At 49.7% G+C, this 21,442-nt stretch overlaps 1 protein-coding gene and 1 long non-coding RNA gene across 3 annotated transcripts in view; both read right to left on the bottom strand.

The window, feature by feature from the left end:
* LOC144890746 (uncharacterized) overlaps positions 1–18,767 on the bottom strand; it is a 388,459-nt gene extending 369,692 nt beyond the window's left edge. For both annotated transcript variants that reach the window (XR_013622513.1, XR_013622512.1), the window contains exons 1-2: positions 18,677–18,767; positions 9,564–9,632 (exon numbers count right to left, since the gene is read on the bottom strand). This is a non-coding gene — a long non-coding RNA (uncharacterized LOC144890746). The remainder of the gene's footprint in view (positions 1–9,563; positions 9,633–18,676) is intronic.
* A 362-nt stretch (positions 18,768–19,129) lies between these two features.
* The window catches only part of LOC137420593 (uncharacterized), a 24,833-nt gene continuing 22,520 nt past the window's right edge, over positions 19,130–21,442 (bottom strand). The window contains exons 5-6 of the mRNA XM_078772507.1: positions 19,761–19,881; positions 19,130–19,303 (exon numbers count right to left, since the gene is read on the bottom strand). Of these exons, the coding sequence (XP_078628633.1) occupies positions 19,767–19,881 (115 nt within the window). The 3' untranslated portion in view covers positions 19,130–19,303; positions 19,761–19,766. The remainder of the gene's footprint in view (positions 19,304–19,760; positions 19,882–21,442) is intronic.

The raw sequence follows: 21,442 nt of genomic DNA on the forward strand, positions 1-21,442 counted from the left end.
TGAGTTTTTTGTCAAGATTTACGCGAGGTTCACCATTTTATGTTTCTGGGTTGGGTCATCGAACTCTGACCTTATTTTTGACAATTAGAGGAAATATTTACATGTCTATTTCCTAATTTTCAGGCATATGCAGTTCATCAGTCTAATTACAAATACGCATAATTCACCATACGCGAGGTTTAGGCAAGAAACACCCTGAAGTGCATGCTGAATTCATGAAGGGCAATTTCGTTGTTCAGAAATCAGCTAAAAAGTTCAGCCTGATGGCCAAGGATCAAGCCCATGAACAGTCCAACAAAAGCCTCCAGGCACATGGTGGAGCGACTGGTCTATATGAGAACCCTGAGGCTCTTACACTGTACATGCTTGCTGGACCTGACTGTGTGCGGATGGTTAAGAAGTTCGAGGCTGCACAAGACCTTTCATCCCCATCTACTGCTCATCATGAGGATGGACACTGTTTGCAAGTCAAGTTTCAGAAGGATATACTATCATTTGTTGAGGTGATAGAGCAACTGGGCAACCCCTTCCTTGCAACAAGCCAGGAGCTTGTTGCACTGGATACACAAAACGTCATGGAACAGACCGTCGCTATAGTCCTTGAGCCAGACCAAAAGTAATGCTCCGGCGGGGGGAGTAATTCTCATTATGATTTTCCATTAGACCAATGTCTCAAGTGTCAGAAAAGGTGTGATGGACATCTGAGAACGGTAGCTTAGTGCCTGGATGGACGCCATCTTTGAAACCACCCAGCTCGAAAATGCCCATTTGGTGGGGTACATTGTTGCACGTGTATCTGGACTTCTATACTAGCTATCGATGTGCGGTTGACGACTAAATATACGTCCGATGTGTACCGTCTAAATAAAAAATAATATGAAGCATTTTGTTTTAGATTAATTATTATAAAAATCAATTATCGAAAAAAAATCATATATTTTTCAATATTTTATTATTAGACTTGTACTTTTTTTAGTGAAACAACACTGGTATGATTTTCCAAATTATGCATTGTGCTACACCGTTTATCTGTCTATAAAAATAACTCAAAAACTAAAACATATCATCCACCACGAGTTTACAACAAATAAATGTAAAGAGGCATAAAATGACTTAGGCCGCCGCTGGCATTATCTATTCTGACGATAACGCAAGTTAGGAATGTCGTACGGAGAGGATTTTAACACCATACGATATCTAATAAGCAGGCGGAAATTGTTACATAGGAAATCTGCACTTTGGTGGCCATCTTGGATTTCAAAATGGCCGCCAATTATATTAATTATTCATTACTAGAGTTTGGAAAGACGTATGGAGCTGATTTTAACACCATACGATGTATATTCCTAATAAGCAAGCGGAGGTATCATTGAACATGTCATGTTTTAGTCAAATAACACCGGTATGATCTTCCAAATTATACATTTAGCTAAACCGTTTATCTGTCTATAAAGATTTTCAGGCAATTTGGCCTGCATTATAATAGAGAACAACATATGCTATACAATATACAGTGCACACAAAGTTAATCATCAGAGTCGCCATCAGAGTCATTGGCATCCTGAGCCACGATAGCATCATCCTGCACCATGTTGGAGCATCCCTGCAGCTTACACACAACAGTGCACTTCAACCCATTCAGTATGCAGGAGCAATCTGACGGTCGACACGTCCTTCTGCATGTGCATGAGATGAGATTCAAGACGACATCTGGAGCTGGTAGACCCGCCATCCATCGGATTGTGAGCGAACCGCCATCATCGAGTTCCCAACCATGTCCTGCTGATGGTGTTGGGACGTCTGGTAGGTTTTCAAGGCTGCGTCGCCAGATAGCCGCCTGATAGTTGGCCCTAAGCGTATGCTGCATCAAGGAGTCTTCACAAGGCGGCAATTGTCCAGATTCGATCTGGCCCTTCTTTGCACAGAACATGTGATAACGGAGCGAATTAACACCGACGATCTTCGTGTTCTTGGCGTACAGCTGACACGTGAAGGCCTGAATGCTATTGAAGACGTCTGTTGGTACATTCCACGAAGATCCCAGATCTGTGAATGCTTGAAGCTACAGCTCATTCGCTTGCACAAGCTTCAAAGCCTTTATCTTTCCTTGGCTAGCCAGAGCACTCACAGTGTCACACCCGCTCCATGCATGAAGCCCTGGCAATGCACTGCAAACTCCAGACCCCAATACTGCAGCCAACTTTCCAACGTCGATCATTCTGACTCGAACCTTTGTTCCTCGTCTGATGAAGAGCTGACTATCGATGGTTCTGCTGAGATGAAGACTGATGATCAGAACGTCGGTGTCATCTGCCACTAAGATGATCGTCTTGTAGTGGGTAGCGGCGTGCTTTGCGTGGAGAAACATACGCGTGTCTGCTTCCTCGTGGCTACATTCGAGTGCTTGCACCAACTTCCACCTATCGCGGGTCAGTACCAGACATTTTTCACCACAGGTGACATACAGTGTTCTGTTGCCTAGCTTTTCGCGATTTGTTTCATGTTTCCACGACTCCGCCAGAAACACAACCAGTTTCTCCTTTGTCTGGCTGCAAGCAAGGAGACGCCGCCAGTTCATGATTTTGTGTGCGGGTCTGATCTCGCTGAAACTGATGCCTTCATTTGAACCGTGGTTCACACGCTCAGCTGCTTTGATGGATTCTTCTGTGTATGTGTCAAAGACAACATCGATGCGCTCACTGCCTTGACCAGCGTGAAGCGCTGCAGCAAGGATGTGGTCAGATAGTTCTTCGAACGTGTCGTTCTCGCCATGCATCTTTTGTATGAGAGCCATCGCATCAATTATTGTTGCACTTCGCTTGTCAACGTTCTCGGCTGGTTCCACAAGACCTTCCATGTGTTTCGCAAGTGCAGCTTTGTTCGTTTTTTTCATTGACCCATCAACGTTTGCCAAAGACCATGGTAACGGCCCTAGTGGGTGACAAAGGACAAGTTGCATGTCGAGGTTCCTTGTCTTGGCGATGAGTATCATGGTGGCAAACAGTTGTCTGTCAGCTCTCAGGACGATCTCCTTGTTTGTGCCCTTCACAACTTTCTGCTTGATCTTACCAAAGGTCTTCAAGTTTAGCTTGTTCAATGTGTCATGAAAGCCTGTTCCCTCTTCAAGACGTTTCTGGAAGCTTTGATACGCCGCTTCCCCCTTTTGCAGGGTGTTGAGTAGGTCATTAGAAACGTCCTCCCTCGCAGCCGCTCCGGTAGATATACTGAGAAGACATGACGGATCATCGGCGAATGGATTGGTCCAGTCATTTTCCAGTAGATCACAGATAGCTGTGACGCCAGACTCATCACGTTTGATGCGAGAAGTAGACAAGTCAGGGTGCTTGGCGTGAGATGTGTCGCTGCCATTCACAAGGATAGTTTCTCGTAGTTGCCTCAGTGCAGTAGCCCGATTTTCTGCAGTTAGATAGTATCGTGACACAGCCCCTTGTCGAAGACTAAAACCTCGTGTTCCTCCAGCTGTTTGCGTATCTTTGTTTACTGTTTCTTCTGTTGTCTGATCAACAGCGATTCTGGCAAATGGATTCCCTGGTCTAAGCTGTACGGAGAAGTAGCCTTGATTGAAATGCCTGTACAACTCGGGGCATGTTTCGTGGAGTTGCGTCATCTGTGCATAGTACACTGGTAGATATCTAGCATAGTTCACCTTGTTCATTGCGAAACACCAAGGGATCACTCTTCTGACACAAGCCAAGTGAAGCATCCAGTCGCCTTCTCTATCCGCACGAATCAACCCCAGCAGGGTCTCTACCATATCAATATACATCATCCAGAAGCGAGCCAGGTCTCCATGTTTGGTTCGCAGAAAATGTAGGTATTTCGCGAACATGTCAAAGCTCTGTACACATGAATCATCATCGAGAGCAGCAGCGAGAGTCTCGTGGCAAACATCCTCCTTGATGCTGCGAATTTTGAGGTCAGTGCTTCGAATCTGGGGTTCCTTGTCAGGATGATTGCTTTCTATCCACACCTGGAAGCCCTTCCAAATGATGCGCATTAGTGCCTCGTACATCAACTTGTGGAGTCGCACAGCACGGTTGTATTGCTTGCCTTCCAGAACCCTGTTGATGGAACCTTCAGCGATTACTCCTGACTCAACAGCTACATCCCGAAGGCCTGCATCTCCAAACATTTTCCCAATGCTCGACATGAAGTTACAGATGGTATGGAAGTTCCCCATCATGAGCACGATTCTTCCATATCGATCGACATCTTTCCATGCTATTTCGGTCGCCTTAGCAAATAGTGCCTGGTCTAGCACCACCGGTATACGCTCAAGCTGAAGTGATGACATGATGTTCAGAGCTTCTCTGAGGATTTCTTGCACTGTTGCCATATCTGTGGCAGGCGCGTTTATAGTCGGCAGGTAGCCAACTACATCTTCCGTCACCTGAACACGATCTCTAGTCATGATGTTGAAACCAGTCCACGAACTGATTGTCTGGTCGCATGGTTCCAGCATGCGAGTCATAATCCATACGTGATTTCGGCGCTGCGCAAGGGATGTTGCGCCTGCAAGAGTGTCAGAAAGATCTGCAGGCTTGATTGCAGGTGGGCCCTCTCGTTTCCCACCGCTGTATATTGGAACTAAATCGCTGGATGACGGGATAGATCGCTTCTTATCTGCTTTGGATACTGCCGATGGAGGTTGGGGCGGCAAACACGACTGCGACTTCGGTTGGACGATGATACCGTTGACGCGATGCGATGTTCCGCCACCACTCAGCGATTCCTCTAGCCTGTCGATGTTATCGAATGCTAATACAGTCGGGACCGAAGGGGGCACATGTGACGGAAGTGGTACTGTATCTTTCTCCACACTTGCTAATTTGTCTATGCATAGCGCTGTCTCGATTTCTTCCAGACCTGTGTACGAACATCCGTGCCCGAGTCGATTCAATATTCTGATGACCTCTGTATTACCGGTGAGCGTTTTCATGACCCACGGAAGTAGGACATGCTTCGATGTTCTGATGGTACCCCGGTGTACAGCATTGATGATATCTTGAGCCATCGACCATACCAGTGTGTCGGCACGCGCAGAGCTACCCCCACTCCCGCAAATCAAAGTATGCAGAAATACACGAAGAGAATCTGGTATCTTCACGTAATCTGAAGTGAGTTCTGCTGGCTGAGGCGGCCAACGTTCATTGTAATGAGCATCTTTGATCTGGTGTCGCAGTGAAGTAGCTGCACGCACAATGTTACTTTCACCGTCCGTTCGTTCAAATGCTTTCACTTCTGCTTTCAGGTTTACGCACTCTGCAGCAATCTCTCGCTTTGTCAGATTATCGGGCATCAAGTATACACGGTGTTTCACATTGAAGAAGATGAGCGATTCTCCAAACTCTCTTTGTAATGTGCGCTGCAGATTCTTCTTGATGGAGTCACGAACATCAACTGAAAATGTATCTGAAGACAGGATATCTGTTGCAACATCAACTATTGGAACAATCCTCGGGTTCAAGAACAAGTCAGTGCGAATGAAATTGAATATACATCGTATCATTTCTTTTTTCTCGATATTATCTTCAATGTCAGTTTCTTATTGAGGTTTTTGGGGCCGTGTGTAGTTTCTATAGCAGGAGAAGTGGTAGTGAGCCTCAGCTGCAACCATATCTCGTGTAGTCAATGCCAAAACTCTCTCATCATTGCGAGCTGTCGCAGCATCTCTTATTGTCTTATCTGCTCGAAGTTCAACAGCCAAGACAACTGTTTCACGGGTATGACTGCCTTTTATGAATTTTGAAGCACGCTGGCAAAAAATGCATTTATCATCGTAGACCGTTGAAGTTGATCCTGTCTCTTCCCGTGATGATCGCCGTCGCACCGCATCGCCAGTATCAACTGAAGAACTTCTAGCTGCATTGGTCAAAGTAGCTAGGTGGTTTTTGTGAGTGAAGTCTGATCTACAAGCCCTATGGTATAATATTGGAATATTAGGAAGTTCAACTGCGCCTTCTTGGACTAGCTTTAGAATTGGATAAAAGTTTCTAACTGCGGCTGCGTCACACAATGTCTTCCAAGAACTGTTGCCCGCTGCCTTGCTTAGTTCAGAGAGTGGCGACTTCTTGCTGCACAGGATGCGCGTTCCGGACTCAGGTTCAATCTTCGCCCGTTTCGCCTCGACACCGGCCATCTCAGCTGAAAGAACAAAAAGACTGACGTTAGATTACTCCGATATCCGAAAAGCTCGCCAGCTTACATAGACATACTCATCCAAGTCAGTGAACATGTTAGATGGCGCCACAATACAACTCTATAATAGCCCACCCCCCCCCCCCCCTCAGAAATTAATCAAGTCACTGCAACAAATCTCAGACTGAGATATAGAATATAGAATATAGATATAGAATAGACTGACGTCACTTTCGGCACTGGGTTCTGTGGGTTGATTATCGGCGGGAAATTCCAACTGACATAGTTTCGGTTTGTGGAAAGTGCATGCCTTTTCATATATTTTTTGTGTACACTCGTGGTGGATGATATGTTTTAGTTTTTGAGTTATTTTTATAGACAGATAAACGGTGTAGCACAATGCATAATTTGGAAAATCATACCAGTGTTGTTTCACTAAAAAAAGTACAAGTCTAATAATAAAATATTGAAAAATATATGATTTTTTTTCGATAATTGATTTTTATAATAATTAATCTAAAACAAAATGCTTCATATTATTTTTTATTTAGACGGTACACATCGGACGTATATTTAGTCGTCAACCGCACATCGATAGCTAGTATAGAAGTCCAGATACACGTTCAACAATGTACCCCACCAAATGGGCATTTTCGAGCTGGGTGGTTTCAAAGATGGCGTCCATCCGGGCACTAAGCTACCGTTCTCAGATGTCCATCACACCTTTTCTGACACTTGAGACATTGGTCTAATGGAAAATCATAATGAGAATTACTCCCCCCCCCCCCCCCCCCCCCCCCCCCCGGAGCATTCACTTCAAAAAATGGCCGGTTGGCTCAAGGACTACTACCTCTATGTCTCAAATCTGTGAAGCTGGCAAAGCCCTTCATGCAGCATATGTCTTAGAAAGGCTGTTAGTGGTTTCAGTGCCTGTATCCGATACGATCAAACGGAACAATATGCTAACTTTTGCCAATCGACCCGACCCAAAGAAAAAAAGCAGGAAGGACAGTGGTGTACAGAGGCAGAACATGGTTTTGGTCACACAGCTTTTCCTCTCACTGCAGTCCCGCCCTGATGCTGACATGGCAGACTTCTTTAGGTTCGAAAATCAGAAAGAACCACCAAGCCTGGCTGACCTAGGGTCACTGCGATTTGGGACGAAGTCTGATATTCTGCAATGCATCAATGCACCGACTGGCCGTGCAGATGCTGCAAAACAAGCAACAGTCGTGGTTTTGGATATGGCAGCAGTGATTCACATGGTGCGCCCAACAACAGCAAAGACATTCAGTGAATATGTGTCACTCCACATTGTACCATTTCTGGAGGCCCAAATGAAGAGCGGAGCCCAACGCATCGACGCTGTATGGGATATTACCCAGAGGAAAATAATCTCAAAGGGCTCACCCAGCAACGTCGTGGGAATGGCCCACGGACAAGAGTTGGCGATGGCAGCACCCCAATCCCAAAGCATGAATGGAACAGTGTTTTCCTAAAAAATGAGGAGAACAAAAGGGAGCTGTTCTCATTCATCAGCACACAGATCTCCAAGACTGACATGGGTGGAAAACTCCTCCTGAGTACCCACTTCGAACCGTGCTCTCCAACCGACATTATGACCTTACTACACTTCAGCCAAGCAACCATACCGAGGCTGACACCAGGATCCTCCTGCATCTGGCACATGCTGCAGAGCAGGGCCATATAACAGCCTATGTTCGCACAGTGGACAGTGATGTCGTGGTTTTGGCAGTCAGGTTTTTTGAGACCTCTGGCCTATCAGAGCTCTGGGTGGGCTTTGGAACTGGAAAAAAGTACCGTGACATTCCAGTCCATGCTATCTGCTCCAATCTCGGTCCGTCAAAGTCCTTGGCACTACCCCTCTTCCACAGCCTAACTGGCTGTGACACGACTTCACAGATTCTTGGATGTGGTAAGAAGACTGCTTGGGCGGCCTGGACCAGCTTACCTGACCTCACCGACACACTAGTGGCTCTTACACAGGACCCTGACCTCTTCACACTCGAGTCCATACACATGCAGCAGATTGAAAGGTTTGTCATACTAATGTACAGCAAGGGTTGTGGTGCAGCCAGTGTCAACGAAGCAAGGCATCATCTCTTCACCACTGGAAGCAGATCACTGGAAAACATCCCACCTACCCAAGCCGCGCTGTTCCAGCATGTGAAACGAGCTCTACTACAGGCGAGTTTCTACTGGAATCAGGCCACCACAGTCCAACAGGAAATACCTGACTTCAGTGACTGGGGCTGGCAAAAGGATGGCAGCAATAACTGGCAACCATTATGGACCACACTCAGCGATGCTTCAATGGCATGCGCCATTCTCCTACACTGTGGTTGCAAAAAGGCCTGCACGGGAAGGTGTAAATGCAACCGTGCTGGTGTCCGATGTACGGTCCTCTGCCAATGCGAAGGAGGGTGCATTAACAATGATGGCGGCGATTCATAGAGAATACGCCAGAGACACATAGGAAGCAATATCAATCACTGACAATCATTGTTACAATGTACATATTGTTGCTATACTTTCCATTTTTTTGTATTTTCAACATTTGAAAGCATATTAGTCATGCAGTGCTGCATACTTGTAGTTACTTTATTTTGTCTGCAGATGTTATTTCTGAAGTACTTAAATAAAATTGTTCCTGAATAATGTTTGTGTTGTATTAGTGAAAACTGCTGCTTTTTACCTTGGAGCCTAAAATGGGGTGGCAAAATATCGCCTCGAACCATCGAAATAACTTTAGAATAGGATTCTCCTATACCGTAAATCACATAAAAGTGGTATTATTTGTGATTCTAACTCATTTCGTTTTTTACCTATTAATGAATATGACGACCTCTGCTTAATTTCGGGTTCATGGGATCTCTATAATGCATGACCCTAGCATGTAATATTATCTTGAAACATCACATCAAGGTCAGGGTTAGATTACCCTCCCCGGAGGCAGATAAAATGAGGTACTGCTTGTAAATCTTGACAAATGACTATTTTGACCCAAAAATGACCTTTAAGATGACCATGAGGGTTGACCTTGACCTCAAATCATCAAAATAACATCAGAATTGGATTCCTCTACCTCGAAAACCCCAGAAAAGTGGTATCATGCATGGTTCCAACCCTTTTGGTTATTTAACTGTTTTCCTCTAATCCGGGTGACAGCCATTTTGTATTTCGGCAATATGGCGGCCTGGGAGGGGGGGGGGGGGGCGCCCGTCTTGGCGCCCGTCAAAAATCGAAAGAGTATGGCATGGGCAACATCTGCGCCAAATTTGATGCTTTTGGAAGAATTTGAAACAAAATATCCCTAAGGGCCCTGACTATATCCTTCATAAACGAAACTACAAATGGGCCAAACAAAAGGACATCCACATGACCTTGAAAGGAAGAGTCAATTTCCCTGAGCAAGAAGTACAAATCGCTCTCTCTCCCACGGACCTTCTCACCTGTGCAAAAGGCAAAAACAACATTACAGCCTGCTTTGCACGAAATTGTATTTATTTCACTTCATCCTTGCATTCACATCCTTCAATATTCCCTATGAGGTTTAGAGTTGGGGTTCAGACCAGCAACAAACTGACATCCCTAAAACCATAACAAACCCACCAGTACTAATGTCACCTGGAAGGCATTTTCGTGAGTTATTTTCGCTTAAAAACATTCTACTTGGTTTATAAACTTTCCAGTGTCGTGTGGCGCGAGACGTTCCAGTCGGGAACGCAGGGTCAAGATGCCTTCCCTGGAAATACATAAACTAGTCAAAAGGTTCTCTGAATGAGATACACAATAGTCAAACAAATGGCAACGTTTTACTCTTATTCGCTATACCTGTACATTAAAAAAACTGTACCATTGTAGCGGCTACCGCTGGGTATACACAATCGCCTTGCACCTACCGAGGACGCGGAGCGATCACCATGGCGGGCTCGCCCAGGACGCCCGGGCACGCCCAGCCTCGCCTTTCCAGGGCTCGTCCAGGACGCCCGGGCATGCCCGCTCTCGACTTGCCAGGCCTCGTCCAGGACGCCCGGGCATGTCCAGACTCGCCTTTCCAGGGTTTGCCCAGAACGCCCGGGCACGCCCAGCCTCGCCTTTCCAGGGCTCGTCCAGGACGCCCGGGCATGCCCGCTCTCGACTTGCCAGGCCTCGTCCAGGACGCCCGGGCATGTCCAGACTCGCCTTTCCAGGGTTCGCCCAGAACGCCCGGGCACGCCCAGCCTCGCCTTTCCAGGGCTCGTCCAGGACGCCCGGGCATGCCCGCTCTCGACTTGCCAGGCCTCGTCCAGGACGCCCGGGCATGTCCAGACTCGCCTTTCCAGGGTTCGCCCAGGACGCCCGGGCACGCCCAGCCTCGCTTTTCCAGGGCAAACTCTCCGGGATAATGTGTATATATTGCTGCCCGATAAACGGGCTTTTCAGAGTACCCGAGTTGATTTGACACAATAAAGAAACTCGGACGAATTCCAGCTTTTTGTCGCGTCCATTCTTCCGATTTACGTTGGAGCACAGCTCCTACACCATACTATTTACAGAGCATTGGAGCTGCTAAGGCAGTTTCTTGGCAAGGGTTAAACTGGGTGGTTTGCCATTGCTTTCCAGCATTGTTTGCTTTCCAGCAGACTGTGCTCTTTCTTTTGAAATACGGAGCATCAAGCAAGGTCGCAACACGTAGCATTTATTTAAATAAAGACTTTGGTACGACTCGGCAGTGGTTTGAAACACCAACTTCCCAGACTCAGAGCAGACGCTCTAATCACTGTACCACCGAGTCTGGTATAAAATATGTAGGTACATAAAGGAGTGCGGTAGTACTCGATATAGAGGGATGATCGTTGAAAAAAAAATGGCCGCCCCATCAAATGTGTACAAAGTAATATGCCGAGAAGCTAATATAGAGTTAGGATATTAATTTTTTTTAAGCCGTACCTTTAATTCTCGAGTGTCTTATGAATTACGAAAACTTAAAAATACATCAGAATACATCGCTATAGTACCACATCAGGAGATCGCTAAATCACAAAATTGTACTCCTTCCTCTTCTCCTCTAAAACAATGTTAAACTGTTGCTCAACCGGACACAATAACGGCTAAAGCGATTAAGGTGATTCCAATGTGAGGAAGTTACTTTGCCTCTGGACTATAGCACGCAACCAAAAATTTTAAACACATAAAATATTAAGCGTTTTATGAAAATATATCAAATGCAAATGTGGAATCAACCAAAATAAGGCAAGATTATGGGAGTGAGTTGTGGCAAATGGACACAACGATTAGCCAAAAGTGAAAATATCCCCTTCCCCAAACCCCAAAATCAACTATAACAAGTATTAAAATAATTTAACATAGATGGATTCAATCCATACCAAAATAACAATATATATATATATATATATATATATATATATATATATATATATATATATATATATATATATATATATATATATATATATATATATATATATATATATATATATATATATATATATATTGTAGCGGTTACCGCTGGATGTACATAATCGCCTTGCACCGGCCAGAACATGGCCAGACGCGCCTCTCCCGGGCATGCCCGGACTCACTGTTCCCGGGCACGCCCGAACCTCCCGGGCACGCCCGGTCTCGTCTTTCCCGGGCATGCCCGCTCTCGCCTTTCCAGGGCTCGCCCAGAGCGTCCGGGCATGCCCGCTATCGCCTTTCCAGGGCTCGCCCAGAGCGTCCGGGCATGCCCACTATCGCCTTTCCAGGGCACGCCCAGAGCGTCCGGGCATGCCCGCTATCGCCTTTCCAGGGCTCGCCCAGAGCGTCCGGGCATGCCCGCTATCGCCTTTCCAGTGCTCGCCCAGAGCGCCCGGGCACGCCCAGCCTCGACTTGCCAGGCCGCAGCCAAACACGCCCGGGCAGGTCCAGACTCGCCTTTCCAAGGCTCGCCCTTGATACCCGGGCATGCCCGGTATAGCTTTTGCCGGGCAAACTTCCCGACATAAATGTGTATATATATTGTTGCCCGAAAAACGGGCTTGTCAGAATACCTGAGCTGTTTTGTTTCAATAAAGCAACTCGGACGAATTCCGTCTTTGGTCGCGTCAATTCTTTCGACTCGCGTTGGAGCGCAGTTCCTTCATTGGTGACCTACCGACATGGATACGGCAGTGACGCTTAAACTGCCTACCTTCTGGGAGACTCACGCGGCTGTTTGGTTCGCCCAGGCGGACTCCCAGTTCGCCCTGCGAGGCATCACCGCGGACGACACCCGCTTCCACCATGTTGTGGCGGCGCTCGGTTCCACCACCGCGGCCCGCGCCTTGAGCCTCCTCCAGCACCCGCCGGCTGCTGACAAATACGACGCGCTGAAGACGCTCCTCCTCGGCGCTTTCGCCCTCTCACCGGCAGCACGCGCACGGCGCCTGCTTGACCTGCCCGAGCTCGGCGACACGCGCCCGTCCGAGCGCATGGACTATATGCTCTCGTTGCTCGGCGAGCACTCTCCGGCATTCCTGTTCCGGGAGCTGTTCCTCCGTCAGCTGCCTAACCCGGTACGCCTCGCCCTGGCTGGCACGTTGATCATGGATTCCCGCGCCCTCGCCAGGGAAGCCGATAAGATCTCCTCGGCGGGCCAGCACATCGGCGCGGTTACCTGGAGCCCACCGCCATCCGAGGCGACGCCCACGACGCCCGAGCGCCTTGCGCGGTTGGAGGCCGAACTGCCGGTGCAACTGGCGGCCACCACGCCGCACCGCCCGCTTCCGACACGACGGCCGGGGCCTCCACCTGACCGGGCGTGGTGTTATTACCACGCCAGGTTCGGACACAAGGCTCGGACGTGCCGGCCCCCGTGCACTTTCGGCAGGTCGGGAAACGGCCGGGCCGGCGTTCATTCCCAGCCATGAGCGCCGGCCACTCGGGCAACTTGCTGTTTATTCGGGACAAAGCGTCTGGACGGCGTTTCCTGTGCGACACCGGCGCCCAACTGAGCGTCATACCTGCCTCCGAGCAGGACAGGCTGGACGCAGTTTGCGGCCCCTCTTTGGTCGCTGCTAATGGCTCGGCCATACGCACTTTCGGCCCACGCGTCGTCACCCTCTGCTTCGGCAGCCAGCGCTTTCAATGGACTTTTGTTACCGCCAGCGTCCCCGTGGCTTTGCTGGGCGCCGACTTCCTCTGCGCGCACGGGCGGCTGGTCGACGTCAAACGACGTCGCCTTGTCCACGCCGAGACCTTCAGCTCCCTGGCGTGCACAATGAGCAGCTCCGCGCCGACCGAACTGGCGTGCGCCCTCCCGGCAACGAACGAGTTCGCTCGCCTGCTCATGGAATTCCCGGCCCTCACGCGGCCGACGTTTTCGGCCGTCATGGTGCGGCACGGGATCGAGCACCACATACCCACTACGGGCCCGCCGGTCTACGCCAGGGCCCGCCGCCTCGACCCAGCCAAGCTCGCCGTGGCAAAGGCCGAATTCGACGCGTTGGAGCACCTCGGCATCGTGCGGCGCTCCGATAGCGCGTGGGCCTCGCCACTGCACATCGTGCCAAAGCCGGGGGGTGGATGGCGCCCGTGTGGCGACTACCGCCGTCTCAATGACGCTACCACCCCCGACAGGTACCCGATCCCGCATATTCAGGACTTTTCCGCCCGTTTGGCGGGACGGGTCATCTTTTCGAAAATTGACCTGATACGGGGCTACCACCAGGTACCTGTCCGGGCGGCCGACGTCCCGAAGACGGCCGTCATCACGCCGTTCGGCCTGTTCGAATTTTTGCGGATGCCGTTTGGCCTCAAGAACGCGGCCCAAGCGTTCCAGCGCTTGATGGACGGCGTGCTGCGCGACCTGCCGTTTCTTTTCGTCTATCTGGACGACATCCTCGTCGCCAGCACGTCCCGCGCCGAGCACCTCCTCCACCTCCGAACACTGTTCGGTCGCCTCAGCGAGCACGGCTTAATTGTCAACCGGGTCAAATGCCACTTCGGCGCGACGACCGTTGACTTTTTGGGCCACCGCATCACCAAGACCGGGGCTGTGCCGCTGCCGACCAAGGTCGAGGCCATCACCACGTTCCCGCGTCCCCGTTCCATCAAGGCCCTCCAAGAGTTCCTCGGCATGGTGAATTTTTATCACCGATTCGTGCCCCGCGCTGCTCAGCTCATGCGGCCCCTTTACGAGGCCCTCCGGGGCAAGCCGGCCAAGCATGACATTGTTTGGTCCGCGGCCATGGACGCGGCCTTCGCCAGTGCCAAACGGTCCCTCGCCGACGCAACGCTGCTGGCTCACCCGGTGCTCAACGCACCCATCGCCCTCACTACGGATGCCTCCAACTACGCGGTGGGCGCCGTCCATGAGCAATGGGTGGACGGGGTTTGGCAGCCACTCGCTTTTTTCAGCCGGCAACACCGGCCGAACGAGTTAAACTACAGCACGTTCGACCGCGAGCTGCTCGGGCTATTCCTGGCCGTTCGCCATTTCCGACACCTCCTGGAGGGCCGCCCGTTCACGGCTTTCGTCGACCACAAGCCGTTGGTCTACGCAATGGCTAAGGTCACGGAGCCGTGGTCGGCCCGCCAGCAGCGCCACCTCTCCGCCGTGTCGGAGTTCACCACGGACATCCAGCACGTCGCCGGCAAAGACAACGCCGTGGCCGACTGCCTTTCGCGGGCCAGCGCGAACGCGGCCACCTCGGTGTGGACTTCACGCTCATGGCGGCCGACCAGACCACCGACGCCTCGGTGCAGGCACTCCGCGTGGCGGACACGGGCCTCCGCCTGGCCGACATCCCCTTCGCGGGCACCGTCCTGCTCTGCGACGTCTCCCAGGGCCAGCCTCGCCCCATCGTGCCCGTTTCCTGGCAGCGCCGCATCTTCGCCTCCATCCACGGCCTTTCTCACCCGGGCCGGAAAGCTTCTCAGAAGCTGGTGTCGGCGCGTTTCGTCTGGCACGGCCTTCGACGAAACATCCGCGACTGGGCCAACGCCTGCACGGCCTGCCAGCGAGCCAAGGTCCACCGCCACACCCAGGCCCCGCTGGCACCTTTCGCCGTGCCTGAACGGCGTTTCGACCACGTCCACGTGGACCTGGTGGGTCCCCTGCCCCCCTCGCGGGGGTTCACCCACCTGCTCACCATGGTGGACAGGACCACCAGGTGGCCGGAGGCCGTGCCCCTCACCTCCACCACCACCGCCGACGTGGCGCAGGCGTTCATCGCCACCTGGGTCGCGCGCTTCGGCGCACCAGCGGACATCTCATCCGACCGCGGCCCACAGTTCACGTCTGAGCTGTGGGGCGTGGTCGCCCGTTCGTTGGGGGTCACGCTGCACCGCACCACGGCCTACCACCCCCAAGCCAATGGGTTGTGCGAGCGGTTTCACCGCTCCATGAAGGCCGCACTCATGGCCGGCCTTCAGGACGACGGTTGGGCCGACCGGCTGCCGTGGGTCCTTTTGGGCCTTCGCACGGCCCCCAAGGAAGACCTCCAGGCGTCCGCCGCCGAGCTCGTCTACGGCCAGCCACTCCGCGTCCCGGGCGAATTCGTGCCTGACGCTACCAGTCCCTGGTCCGCCGCTCGCCAGCGCTCGGACCTCCAGGAGGCCGCCCGACGATTTGCCCCCGTGCCGACGTCCCGCCACAGTGGCCCCCAGTCCTATGTCCCCCCGGCGCTTCGCACAGCGGAGTACGTCTTTGTGCGTCATGACGCGCACCGGGGGCCACTCCGGCCGCCGTACGACGGGCCCTTCCGGGTCCTGCGACGGGGCGACAAGTCTTTCATCGTCGACTTCGGCGGCGGGCCGGACCGGATTTCTGTGGACCGCCTCAAACCGGCGCACATGGACGTCGACCGACCACCACGGTTGGCCCTTCCTCCGTGGTGAGGCCGCCCCCCGTCCACAGTTCCCCCCGCTCGACCACCCACCACCATGTCAGACCCCTCCCCACGACCCTCCAGGGGTCGCTTCGGCCGGGTCATCCGGACCCCCCTTAAATTGACCCTGCCGGTGCAGGTCGATTCTGGAGGGGCGTGTGTAGCGGTTACCGCTGGATGTACATAATCGCCTTGCACCGGCCAGAACACGGCCAGACGCGCCTCTCCCGGGCATGCCCGGACTCACTGTTCCCGGGCACGCCCGAACCTCCCGGGCACGCCCGGTCTCGTCTTTCCCGGGCTCGCCCAGAGCGTCCGGGCATGCCCGCTATCACCTTTCCAGGGCACGCCCAGAGCGTCCGGGCATGCCCGCTATCGCCTTTCCAGGGCTCGCCCAGAGCGTCCGGGCATGCCCGCTATCGCCTTTCCAGTGCTCGCCCAGAGCGCCCGGGCACGCCCAGCCTCGACTTGCCAGGCCGCAGCCAAACACGCCCGGGCAGGTCCAGACTCGCCTTTCCAAGGCTCGCCCTTGATACCCGGGCATGCCCGGTATAGCTTTTGCCGGGCAAACTTCCCGACATAAATGTGTATATATATTGTTGCCCGAAAAACGGGCTTGTCAGAATACCTGAGCTGTTTTGTTTCAATAAAGCAACTCGGACGAATTCCGTCTTTGGTCGCGTCAATTCTTTCGACTCGCGTTGGAGCGCAGTTCCTTCAATATATATATATATATATACACACATTTTCTGCCTATAACTAGGGATGATGTGTTAGGAAACAAGTTGTACAGTTTGTTTCTGCACTGTTGGAATGGAGTTGTTACCTGTAGTGTACAAGACATAGGATGTCGACCGGGTGTGAGAGAGAGAGACAGAGAGACAGAGAGACAGAGACAGAGACAGAGACAGAGAGAGAGAGAGAGAGAGAGAGAGAGAGAGAGAGAGAGAGCGAGAGAGAGAAAGAGAAAGAGAGGCGCCGTCCTCTCTACACCACAGCAAGCCCTTCCAACCTTCCCCCTTCTTTTTATGATCCATGGAAAAAGAAAAAGCCACCGTCCTCCCACGTGAGTAGCACTGATCATCGGCAAGCAAGGCCACTTGCCGTTGGTTGCACCTCACAAGGTCAGCACCGTTGGTTGAGAGATCCAGCTCTGTGTGATTGGTCAAGGTGCGTTGCTCAGCAAGGGGATGGCCCGTCGTTGGTGCAACGGATTGGCCCACAAGGCCTGAGCGGGCAAGTGTAGTGGAGGAGGGGGAATTATTGTGGCTGTGAGAGTCGGTCAGTGTTGTCGAGGACACGAAGGAAGGTACGTGCGGGGCGCTCTTGTGGAGGTTACATTTGGCCTCACATCACATCCTTCTGCTGTGCAAGCTGCTCCTGCTCGACCTGTTGTTGGCTTTAAACTTGTCCTACCAACCTGCTGCTTCTAATTCTTGCCCAGTTTTTGGATGAATGAGTGATTGAATACCTGTCGCACCTTATATTCCTGCAATTTGTTGTTAAATCTGTCTTTATTTTTTAATAATTGTGCTCATATGTGGGATTCTCCCTCGATCTGTTGCCTCATGTTTCATCAAACAGTTTGTATATCTTAATAGCATGTGTCCCCCTCATTCAACATACTACCACGCTGAGGTAAAAAAAACATGTTGGAGCATCAACCATCCCTGAGGACCCCAAATTCGGTTGAACTTTAAAGAATGACCGGCGTGGTGTCAGGCTGTGTTGGGAGTCGTGAGTGGGAGCAAAACCACTCGGCTTTTGCCTTGTTAACTCGGACATCCGCGAAACGACTGCTTCGACGTTTTGCAGTTTCACACATTGCTGGTTAGCGGGTGTGGTGAGTGCCTGAAACATGACAATTTAGCATAGGATGTCGACCAGGTGAGAGAGAGAGAGAACATGACAATTTAGGGTGGGACTGTTAAGTTTGCAGACCCTCGCCATAACCTTGACCTCGGGCCATGGAACCATTGGCACGTCGCCCTGCTTGCCTACGATCAGGGGCACTCGTGTGGGAGGAGGTGGCTTCTTCTTCTTCCATAGTTGAAAAGAGGGGAGGAAGGGTTGGAATAGCATGCTGTGGCGTAGAGGACGACGTCTCTCTCCATCTCTCTCATCCGGATCCCACCCAGTTTGGCAGGAAGAATGAAGCCAAAACACCTTACCCTGTCCTAACGAATGCAGGGAACAACACCCTCTTACAAACAGGACAATTTATTTCCTAGCACAGATCTCTAGTTAGAGGCATAAAATGTGTCAGAAGTACAAACACAGATGGGGGGGGGGGGGGGTCTCTACCTCAATTATAATGTCCACAGCTCCCCTGAATGCAACTATGTGTATGTACAGTATATACAGTACGTTAATACCCCCTCGCTTGGTAAAGCAGTAAAGCACAGTTCGCATCCCATAACAGCGGAAACTGCGTGATCTGTGAGGACTAATGTCCGTCTGCCACACGAGAACATTACCCCTGCTTTACTGCCTCACCAACCAGGAAGTGAGTTTGTGATCGGGCGTAATAATAAACCAAAATATGGCCCTTCCGACCCAATAAATGCATCATGGCGTTTAAACGGACATTACTCATGCAGTTTCGGCTGTTAAGGGGCCAATAGACGGACATCACTGCTCACAGATCACGTCGTTTCAGCTGTTCATGTAAGGAGGGATCATACACCCCAGAACACGTTTTTCTCGCCATCCAGTATGAGAAGTTGGTCGAGCATATCCAATACAGTGCTCTCATATGACGGACTGTGACAGACTGTAAACATTGGAAGATACAAAAAAAAAAAACAGCAAAATTACTTTTTACTCAATTTTCATTTGTTATAATAGTTTTCATAAGTTTGCGGAAAGCGCTGTCATTGTCACACACACACTGCCCTCCCCCCTCCCGCTCACCTTCTCTTGTACACGAACCCTCCGAATGGCCTGCTAAAGGATATGAACGTTTGGCAATTCAAGGAGGTCGATTAGATTATCAGACATTCACACAGGAAATCAAAATGCATACTTGCAGGTTGCAGACAACACCACCTTGCCGTCCAGACAAAAGTCAAAGTAAATATTGAAAATGTGCAGGTTCGGGAAAGGCATGATCGATGGGAGTAGTGCAGAACACCCACCCACCTGGGCAGAACACCCACCCACCTGGGCAGAACACCCATCCACCTGGGTTGCTGTGGTTGTGAACCAAGTCCTGCAGGCGTAAAATCCGGAGTTTCGGGAGTGTTGAAAGGCATTGCAACCTGTTTGGACTGAACCAAGCAGCACATGGACACTTTTAATGATGCACTCAAATAGTGAATACCGAACTTTACTTCACTTAAATATACCATCACTTATGTCTGTGCACTGTATTGTGCTCACTAAATATCAATAATTTTTATTTACCTTTGTCTCCGATCTACTATAAGTGCCTGAGGTGTGTGTGTGTGTGTGTGTGTGTGTGTGTGTGTGTGTGTGTGTGTGTGTGTGTGTGTGTGTGTGTGTGTGTCATGCTTTTTTGTGGTGTTCCACTGCAGCTTTCTGATGTGGAATGTGATTCACCAAAATGATCGTCATCATCTCCTGAGTTGATTAAGCGAATTAACGCTGAAGAACCCCAAATAATTCCCATGTTTTAAACGCACGGCATGTTAAGGGCATAATAATAGACCAAAATAATAATAATAATAATAATCACAGATTAAGGTGGCACTTTGTTTTGCTTGCCTACGATCAAGGGCACTCGTGTGGGAGGAGGTGGCTTCTTCTTCTTCCATATGTAGTTGAAAAGAGGGGAGAAAGGGTTGAAATAGCATGCTGTGGTGTGGAGGACGACGGCTCCCTCTCTCTGGTAATAATCACAGATTAACATGTATAGAGCAGTTCAATGCATCCTTCCACATAATGGCATTCTAATTACAAAATAAACAACAAAAACAATGACAACATTGCTGCAAAACTTGTATTAATTAACACTAATAATATTAACAACACCAATAATATTAACAACAATAACAACAAGTACAGATACAATCAAAGTACACCGCCCCGATGCCAAATAATGAAATATCCTCCAGCGCGGCATTGCCGGGGCGCCTCTGGCGCCCGGCAATACCGCCGTGCAGCTCATAGACTCATAGAGACTGTATTTGGAGGGAGAGGTGCACGATGATTGATTGATTAATTGTATAATTAAAATCAAGAAAAGATCATCATAAAATATTTTCTTAATCAATTGGCTAATAGCATAACGAAACCACTAGTGCTTCATCCAAAGAGGTAACTTTTAGAAATTTAATTAAATAAAGCATGAATAAAAAAAATTAAATAATTAATTGATTAATCAATAAATAATGAATCGATTAAGTGATTAATCAAGAAATCAAAAATATGCTTTGTAGCCACATCACTTGGTCACTGTCATGTCCAAATATTAGCTTCCGAGCTCAAAAGGTGCCTGAGATATTGCCCATATGAGAAAGAAAATAAAAAAATAATTAATAATGAAAATAAATAAATAATAATCATTAAAAAATGAAATAATTAATCAATTCGCTAATATAAGACATAAACCACCACCATTTCATCAGACTCTGTAACTTAAAAAATAAAAAATAGTCATTAATCGAATAGTTAAATAATTAATCGATTAATTGATTAATCAATTAATCAAAAATAGCCTTGACAGCCATATCACTTGGTCATTGCCATGTCAAAATATCAGCTTCCTAACTCAAAAGGTGCCTGAGATAATGCCCAAAAGAGAAAGGAAATGTATAAGTACTTCATTAATCGCTAATAATTAAATATCTCATCAATTAATTAATTAATCAAAAAACAAAAAATAACCTTTTTGACAAAGTACTTGCTCACTATTGTGCCGAAATTTCAGCTTCCGAGCTCAAAGGATGGCTGAGATATCGTCCGGACAAACAAGAAAACAAGAAAACAAACAAACAAACAAACAAGAAAGCAAGAAAGCAAGAAAACAAAGAACCAGAGTGAAAACTGAGTACACCCTTTCAGCGTGCGTCACTGCCGAGCCCCCTTCGGTGCCCAGCAATGACGATTTGCAATGCCTGGAGATGGCACAGGAAAGGAGCGGTGTACAACAAACAAACAGAGTGAAAACTGAGTACACCCTTTCAGCGTGCGTCACTGCCGAGCCCCCTTCAGTGCCCAGCAATGACGATTTGCAATGCCTGGAGATGGCACAGGAAAGGAGCGGTGTACAACAAACAAACAGAGTGAAAACTGAGTACTCCCTTTCAGCGTGCGTCACTGCCGAGCCCCTGCGGTGCCCGGCATTGACGTTTTACAGTGCCTGGAGATGGCATAGAGAAATGAGCGGTGTACAATAGTAATATCATTTGGCAATAATAATAACTAATGTATAATCCCCACCCTGG

This window comes from Myxine glutinosa, chromosome 2 (assembly GCF_964187855.1).
Source record: "Myxine glutinosa chromosome 2, kmMyxGlut1.1, whole genome shotgun sequence".
Classification (NCBI taxonomy): Eukaryota; Metazoa; Chordata; class Myxini; order Myxiniformes; family Myxinidae; genus Myxine; species Myxine glutinosa.